Raw genomic sequence first — 8,897 nt, 5'->3', positions numbered from 1 at the left:
TAGCTGGGTGGAGCTGGGTGTGCGGTGGATCCGGGAACGGATAATGGCTCCAAGATACAACTTAGTGTTAGCCGACGAACATCACCACAAAGCATGCCACTGTCGAGAGGATGCCTCTCTACCGGTGACGGACGAGACCGCATCGGCCAGCCAACGAAGGTCACCGGATGACGACCAGTAGGTGAAGGTTGTGGCTGTAGCAGCTGCTGCCAGCAGCCTGCCTCCTATATCGCGCTGTTGATCCAGTACACCTATCGCATAAGAAAGTAACGCGCAGACACTCACGCGACTCACTGCCTCAGTAACTACAGCGCATTGACGAGCAGTGTCATGCAACTAACGAGCAAAGAGCAAAAGAGTGAAGAGTAAATGGCGTGGCCATTCGATTCAACGGCCTAGGTCGGGGTAAACGCTAAGCTTTCGACAGGGTTTTCAATTTTGATACGAAGATAGAACATGACGCCACAGCATTCGTATCGGTTCGCTCTGGGCAATTTGCTCACGTCAGGAAGGCCTCGTACGGAGCCGGGTTCCAGTCCGGGAAAAACTTGGCCACCGTCTCGTTCACCTCCTGCTCCGACCCGGCCACGCCGCGACCGTCCTCGCCCAGGGCCGTCAGGAACGCCGTGAAGTCGGTGTCGAACTTCTTCATGTTCTCTTCGTAGGTGATGTAGCGCACCTCGATCTTCTTGCCCAGCTTCTTCTCCGCCAACGTGTGGATCTGCAGCGGTGACAGACGCTCGGCCTCGAAAGGCAGCTTGGCATTTTCGAGCGCGCTCTTCGGAGCCGTCGACAGCACGTGCGCCACAAAGCGACCGGCGTCCGTGCGCGATGTGATGCTGTAGGGCGTCTCGCCTTTGCCCACGACGTTCATGTAGCCCTCGTCGAAGTGGTAGTCCATGAAGATCGGCAGGAACTCGGCGAATATGCCCGTGTAGAAGGTGGTGGCCGGCAGCTGCACCTCAGCCAGCAGGTCCTGCACCACCTTCTTGTAGGCGTTGGGGCCCTCGGTGACCTTGACGCCGTACTCGGCGGGTACGAAGAGCTGGATGCCGGCTGCCTTGGCTGCGCGGACAATGGGCGGCTGCACGTCCAGGTGGTAGGGCGACACAGCGCTCACTGCGACTTCGCTGCCAGCCAGCGCCTTCTTCACGACGCCCTCGTCGGTGTACGAGACCTTGAAGAGCTTGGCACCGCGCGCCTTGAGGGCCTGCAGAGCCTCCTGGCTGTCGTCCCGCGTGAGGATGGAGACGGCCGCGCCCTTCTTGAGGAGTTCATCGGCGACGGTGCCGCCGATGCCGCCGGCTCCGATGATGGCGAACTTTGTGTAAGCAGACATGGTAGCTGGTGTGGATGAGGAGGGTCTTGGATGAAGTGGTTGCTTGTGTCCGACAAAGACTTTTCACTTGTGAGGTGAGAGGTGCGCACACTCTACAGCTAAATGCATAGATAGAGACACTCGAGGCTGGAAAAGGCATGTCCTTGTGGCACCTCGTGCTGAGTGCTGCGTCTGCTGATGGAGTTGACGCACCAGGAACGTGCACTGAGGACGGTATCCGTATTTAACTCCGTAAATAGGGAAATATCCGTAGATAGCTATGATCATTACGTTAGTTTCTGCATCAACCCAGAGTTACTTGATACGTCTTGAAGCAATCACAAGCGCTACTCGATCTCTCACGTAAATTATTACTGAAGTGTGATCGCTATCTACGTGGCCATAATCATAGCTATCTACGGATATTACCCTATTTACGGAGTTAAATACGGATACCGTCCTCAGTGCACGTTCCTGGTGCGTCAACTCCATCAGCAGACGCAGCACTCAGCACGAGGTGCCACAAGGACATGCCTTTTCCAGCCTCGAGTGTCTCTATCTATGCATTTAGCTGCAGAGTGTGCGCACCTCTCACCTCACAAGTGAAAAGTCTTTGTCGGACACAAGCAACCACTTCATCCAAGACCCTCCTCATCCACACCAGCTACCATGTCTGCTTACACAAAGTTCGCCATCATCGGAGCCGGCGGCATCGGCGGCACCGTCGCCGATGAACTCTCAAGAAGGGCGCGGCCGTCTCCATCCTCACGCGGGACGACAGCCAGGAGGCTCTGCAGGCCCTCAAGGCGCGCGGTGCCAAGCTCTTCATGTCTCGTACACCGACGAGGGCGTCGTGAAGAAGGCGCTGGCTGGCAGCGAAGTCGCAGTGAGCGCTGTGTCGCCCTACCACCTGGACGCAGCCGCCCATTGTCCGCGCAGCCAAGGCAGCCGGCATCCAGCTCTTCGTACCCGCCGAGTACGGCGTCAAGGTCACCGAGGGCCCCAACGCCTACAAGAAGGTGGTGCAGGACCTGCTGGCTGAGTGCAGCTGCCGGCCACCACCTTCTACACGGGCATATTCGCCGAGTTCCTGCCGATCTTCATGGACTACCACTTCGACGAGGGCTACATGAACGTCGTGGGCAAAGGCGAGACGCCCTACAGCATCACATCGCGCACGGACGCCGGTCGCTTTGTGGCGCACGTGCTGTCGACGGCTCCGAAGAGCGCGCTCGAAAATGCCAAGCTGCCTTTCGAGGCCGAGCGTCTGTCACCGCTGCAGATCCACACGTTGGCGGAGAAGAAGCTGGGCAAGAAGATCGAGGTGCGCTACATCACCTACGAAGAGAACATGAAGAAGTTCGACACCGACTTCACGGCGTTCCTGACGGCCCTGGGCGAGGACGGTCGCGGCGTGGCCGGGTCGGAGCAGGAGGTGAACGAGACGGTGGCCAAGTTTTTCCCGGACTGGAACCCGGCTCCGTACGAGGCCTTCCTGACGTGAGCAAATTGCCCAGAGCGAACCGATACGAATGCTGTGGCGTCATGTTCTATCTTCGTATCAAAATTGAAAACCCTGTCGAAAGCTTAGCGTTTACCCCGACCTAGGCCGTTGAATCGAATGGCCACGCCATTTACTCTTCACTCTTTTGCTCTTTGCTCGTTAGTTGCATGACACTGCTCGTCAATGCGCTGTAGTTACTGAGGCAGTGAGTCGCGTGAGTGTCTGCGCGTTACTTTCTTATGCGATAGGTGTACTGGATCAACAGCGCGATATAGGAGGCAGGCTGCTGGCAGCAGCTGCTACAGCCACAACCTTCACCTACTGGTCGTCATCCGGTGACCTTCGTTGGCTGGCCGATGCGGTCTCGTCCGTCACCGGTAGAGAGGCATCCTCTCGACAGTGGCATGCTTTGTGGTGATGTTCGTCGGCTAACACTAAGTTGTATCTTGGAGCCATTATCCGTTTCCGGATCCACCGCACACCCAGCTCCACCCAGCTACCCGTGTTCAAGACCGACGCACTCTACCCACTCGACCACCCAAGATGATGTTTAGCAAGACGATCTGCGCTCTCTGTGTCGCTGCAGTGGCGTTCTCGAGCTGCAGGTGACCAGGACCCTGGTGCGTCGTGGAGTGCTAACTTCGTGAGCTCTCTGCAGCTTAGCACAAACTACCACGACATGCCAACAGATTGGATTGCCGAGAATTACTCAGCTGCTGGCGGGTGAGGAGCTTGTCGACCAGAGCTCGCAAATGGCCATTTTCGGGTTACCCGCACCCGCCCGATCGCTCCTCTTGTTCACCTCGGGTACCCGCACCCGCCCGACAGCACCGCTCGGGTACCCGAACTTTACCCGGCCCATTATATACAAACAGAGCCATTCAAAACAAATTGTACAATATATTGTGAGTTCATCTTTACTCTCAGTCGATGAGATTGCTATTAGATCTCACTACGAGAATATCATCTAGCATCGATGGATTGAGGGAATTCCGCGATTTACACATTACGGTTCCCGCAGTGGAGAAATTTCTTTCCGATACGGCGCTTGACGCCGGAATGCACCGCCTTTGCCACCATGGTAAGCTTCGGATATGCTGGTTTACCTGTGGAGTTCCACCATTGCAATATGTCGAGATTGGTTTTGTCATCTTTACCCAGGAGCAGCTCCTGCAGGCTGCGCTCGAGCTTCGTGTTCGTCCTACCAGCGCTGCAGTAGCCGACGAATTACAGTCCCGCTACAAGCAACACGGGCATGCTGAGTCGGTTGTTGAAGCCATTCAAGAATTGGTGTCCACAGAGGATAAGGACTCGACTGAACGCGAGGTGCTGATCACGCGTGGAAACTTGCGAGACATGCCGAAGCTGCCTCTTCGACTGGAACCGGACGCACAGCAACACAAGAATCTGTTCCACTTTGCGAACATTCGCCTTGTGAAGCTGGCGTCTTCGTACACAGATCTGCACTCGGAAGTTCTGGGTAAGAGTAAGTGCAAGCAGACGTGGAAAACGGTGGAGAACCCAGCTATCTGCCTCGTGTGTGAACAAGTGCTCTGTGCCGGAAGGGAGTGCTGCCGACGACGCAGTGATGGGATGGGTGCCTGCACACACCACGCCATCACGTGCGGAGCCGGTGTTGGACTCTTCTTCCTCATGCGATCGTCATCAGTGCTGCTCGTGTTCGGACCGCGCATTGCTAAATTAGCCAACTCGTCCGCCAGCTTGTTATATACACGTAGGTGAACTTGTTCATGTGTTGTTGAAACAGTGTAGGCGTTCTACAGCTTGTGCTACCGCAAGGTGTCGCCCATTTTGAACTTGAACTTCTTGTCGCGGAACTGCTCGAACACGGCCAAGTTAAGTATTGTGGTTTAAATAGTGCTGGTCTCTTCAACACAACCTTGTCTGCATTGAGTTGCGGACATGTTGCGCAACACAAGGTGATGTGGAGGGAGGTTGCTTTTTGCAGAGGTGGTTAATGGTACATTTGTATTAGTACTAGTAACTACGCACTGCTATAGGTTTTCTGACCCGAAAGTGGCAACGCTACTACTTCACGATAAAGGTAGCGCGTCACTCACTGAGATCTGGGCTTGAATCATACCTTTTTTTGAGGAAGCCCCTGCTCATCAACTTGTTGTCGAGAAAACGACCGTATTTTTGCGCTATCGAGAGTCTTACAGGCTTGAAAGCGATAAACTCGTAGTTGTAATCAGCTGCTGTAACTCCCAGCGCCTTGGCATATTCCTCAAATGTGACATGCTTTTGCTCAATTCTTCGTAGCTGGCCCTACCCTTGACCAATTTATCCACGACAGCCTCCTCTTCGCAATTCTCGCTAGCTTCCACTTCTGGATGAGCTGACCGGGTTTGGATTTGGCCACCACGGTCTCCACCGTTTGAACGAGCCCAGGTACTCCAATCCTCTCTTCATCAGCTGCGTTGTCAGTCGTCTTGAGGCCACGGAGCGATCGCTTGCTGTTCATGTTCACCTGGGTGGCCTGGTTTACGTCTGAGACGCTCATCGGCTTGATCTCGGACGAAAGCGCGGGGGCCACAAGGGCATCACTGCTCACGAGAAGGGTGAGCGCTGCAACGAGCACGAGAAACCACTTGGTCATGGCGCAGCGTAGTATTCTGGCAGCTGAGGTGAAGAGAGAATGAAAAGGTTTGCTGAGTCCGAGGAAACTTATGGAATGTGCAGTGGCTAGACAACAGAGTTGGGCCCATGGATTAAGTACGAGCGATGCACATCGAAGAATGCTGCAGCAGCTCACTGTACTATATGTACACATGCTTTTTCCGAAGGCACGTGTTGCAGTTCCATACTATTAATAACCGACAACAGTCGCCAACAACACACGAGTTTTTGCCCATTGTTTCACGTAGCTTTGAAGCATACCCAACTCTGCAGCAGACAGTGGTCTTCGCTCGCCATTGTCCTTGAAGTGAGCGTCGTTCTATCAGCACAATCGGCCACAGTTACTGCCCTTTGAGAAAAACAACCGCATCTTGTTTGGAATTCATCCAAGTGTGCGGTAATTATTCTACCGTACTGTGTTCTGTCCTCAAATCTCACACTTGTACCGAATCATAGCATCTATGTAACAGGACATGTTTTAAGCAGGTTTGTGTATGGATCGAAATTTGCTAACAACTTCTGACTTGTTATCTATCTTATAATATATAATTTGCTAACAACTTACGACTTGTTGTTACCTTATAAAATAGCATAATATAAGATAACAACAAGGCGTAAGTTGTTAGCAGATTGGTATATTATAACAGCTCGTACGAGGTCTTACATGAATTGGAACAGATTCTGACAAGCTAGTCATTTTATACAAGTGTTATACGGAAGTGTTCTGATTGCTTGTAGCAAGTACATTTAGGGAATGCTTATAACCCGATGTTCAAGGACTCCGCAAACCTCAGACGCATTAGCAGAGGAATAACATATCGCCCGCTGCCCGAGAATGCGCTCTGCTTCCTGCAAAACTAACTGTGAACTCCGCGTGCTGGCTTGTGTTCCGTTTTAGTGCTGATAAGCTATTTTATCAGCCGCCAACGTTAGTATACGATACACGATGACCAGACGCGGGGCGGCTTTAGATGAAGGCATAGTTTTCATGCTATGACAAAGTCGTGCTGCGCTCTGGATTTACCTGTTTTGGTGTACCCAGGAAGAGCTGACAGCTCTTCCGAGCTGCAGGTCACTGTACTGCACATGTCCATGTGTAATATGCGCATAACAAGAGCTGCCTGCGTGAAAAACGGTGCATTGCTGTACATCAAGAGCAGAGTAAAACTAAAGCAAGTGCAACGAAACAAAACGTGCTCAAGCCCCTTTATATTTAAAGTGATGATTCTTTACACGGTGTCTAAATGGTTACAATAGTGCTGCATCAAGAAAGTTTGTGCTGCTTGCCGAGGTGGTGGCGGCACTCAGAACCGTTCTGGGATGCAGAGACCAGCGATAGGGTTAGGGAAAGAAATCTTGTGGATCACTGGCGGTGATCGCAAAATGAGAACTCGGCCCTCTCACATATTGCCGTAATCATCTTAACTTATCCATGACAGAAACATTTCCAACACCAGACCGAGAACAAGCACCAACCAGCGCGAACAGCCCTTGAGGGTGGCCAACGACCTCAGCGCTCTCCGCCTCTATATTTTGGCTATGTGTACGTGGCGACCGGCACAGTCTTGCTTATAGAATGACGGATTTACTCAAAGCCCTGGTATTTTTTATTCAAATCTCTTTTATTTACTCAAACATCACAAAACTAAAACTAACTGTCATAGAAAGAACGAGTTTTAGTTAGGCGAACGAGAGTTACCGTTACGTTATTTATGCATATAGATTGGTCCGGTTAGGTTCCCATTGTCAATCCCAGTTGTTCTCGAGCAAATGGCGCACGGAATCAGTGACTGATGGGCACTGTCGTCCAGCCGCACGTGCTGGGACAGACCTCCTCGGCACTGGCCACGCAGCCTTCGCTTGCATAGACGTTGGAGATCCACCAAGTTCGACTTCGTGCCGCGCTAGGCGCCACACCTGCCGGCCAGAAGCATGACGCTCATCTAATACTGTAGATGAGCGTCATTCAGATGGTAGTTGATCTAACCCACGCTGCTCTTCATTGCTGTGTTCACTTCGCGGGTGTGCCTGTGCTTGTGGGCCGCAAACGCCTGTACGAGCCCACAATCGGCGCTATCCCCGGGCACTGAGATACGCAGGGAAGGCGGTTCTGGTGTACATCTGCGGTTCGTGGTGCAACTCCAACACGAACGGGTGCACGTATCGGACAAGATCCGCTACTCGGCCCAAAATGACGGTACCGGCCCAACGTCTTTATTTTCATCGTTAAGGATCACCTACATCCTGAACCTACCGGTGCCGTGTCTGAAAACCGTGTATCTGTCCGAAGCGCTTGAGATGAACCGAAGACAATATCCCTGGGATACCAGCTTGCTAGCTTACTAGCTTCACAAACTTTTAATGGGTCACGAAATGTATTCCCAGTTACAGGGACACATCGAAATCGCAATTAGCGCGAGCCGAGAACATTTCACAACAACACGTTCTGTCCACAACCACGTCGGCAGGCAGATGCTGCGGCTGCGAAGCAGGCGGAGGATATGTCCGATACAGGTGTCCCCGCTGAATCTGCAACTGCCATCGGCTATCTACCGCGGACACAGAGTGTGCAGGAGTCTACCAGTGCACAAGATTTGCCACAGCTGTCTGTCTGGTGAGATGTACTGAATTAGTAAGAACATTGCGGGAAAATGTCTCTCTGCGGGAAACATCGAGTTGCTAGATCACGGTACAAAATGAAAGGCCCACAATGAACATAATAATATAATGCATTAGATATTATCTTGCAGGACAGGTGAGAAGGTCATGGCGTGCGAGATGGCGCACAAGAAGACCGGCAACCGATCTTTCAAGAGTCTCTTCACGCGCATTAAGGTCGAGGATAGCATTGATCGGTATATAGTAGGGTTGCAGCAGGAGAAGATCTCAATCTACACAGCCTTAAGTTGGGCGTCACAGGCTTGGAATGCTGTAACTCCGACCACTATCAGGAACTGCTGGATGCATTCTGGCATCGTATCTAGCACAAAATCAGGAGGAATTACCTTAACTAAGTGAAAGAGCACTTCGATGTGCTAACACATGGCGAGTGCCGCCATTCACTTAGTAGTGTTTGACTAGGTTCGCACACTAGCTACTTTAGATTCGCATCTCACTTGGGAAGCACCAACAATGCCCACGGAACTCCGCACGCAGCCCGGTCGACCACGCCAGCGCAAGCCGCGCACGTGCTGGAAGTGTGCGAAAGTATTCGCAGGACCTGCCAACTTGCGCCGTCACCTTCAAAAGAAAAACAAATGCGACAAGAAGTCGAAAAAGGCACAGCAGAAGGCGTGGAAGGTAGCGAGTCGCCTCAGCAGTCGAGTCCACTACCTAAAGAAAAGCTCGAGCGCGCCGGCGGGCTCGCTGTTGATGATGCAGCAAAGCGGCAGGAAAATCCCGCCGCAGCCCTGGCGTCTGCCAAAGAGCTCGTCA

General features: G+C 52.5%; 3 protein-coding genes across 3 annotated transcripts; 1 reads left to right on the top strand and 2 right to left on the bottom strand.

Moving 5' to 3' along the window:
* Positions 1-499: 499 nt before the first annotated feature.
* On the bottom strand, positions 500-1,339 carry IUM83_04540 (Isoflavone reductase P3; the record flags this gene model as incomplete). Its single annotated transcript, XM_067928626.1, has 1 exon — positions 500-1,339. The coding sequence occupies one exon, from the start codon at positions 1,337-1,339 to the stop codon at positions 500-502; it is 840 nt and encodes a 279-aa protein (XP_067796210.1).
* Positions 1,340-2,366: 1,027 nt separating this feature from the next.
* On the top strand, positions 2,367-2,822 carry IUM83_04539 (Isoflavone reductase P3; the record flags this gene model as incomplete). The annotated part of the gene is made up of 1 exon (XM_067928625.1): positions 2,367-2,822. One exon carries the CDS (start codon positions 2,367-2,369, stop codon positions 2,820-2,822), a length of 456 nt encoding a protein of 151 aa, XP_067796283.1.
* A 2,269-nt stretch (positions 2,823-5,091) lies between these two features.
* On the bottom strand, positions 5,092-5,442 carry IUM83_04538 (putative secreted RxLR effector protein; the record flags this gene model as incomplete). The annotated part of the gene is made up of 1 exon (XM_067928624.1): positions 5,092-5,442. One exon carries the CDS (start codon positions 5,440-5,442, stop codon positions 5,092-5,094), a length of 351 nt encoding a protein of 116 aa, XP_067796282.1.
* Positions 5,443-8,897: the final 3,455 nt, after the last annotated feature.

This window comes from Phytophthora cinnamomi (genome assembly GCF_018691715.1).
Source record: "Phytophthora cinnamomi strain GKB4 chromosome Unknown Contig17, whole genome shotgun sequence".
NCBI lineage: Eukaryota > Oomycota > Peronosporomycetes > Peronosporales > Peronosporaceae > Phytophthora > Phytophthora cinnamomi.
Note: the sequence above shows the minus strand (reverse complement) of the source record. Positions and strands in the feature narration are given on the sequence as shown.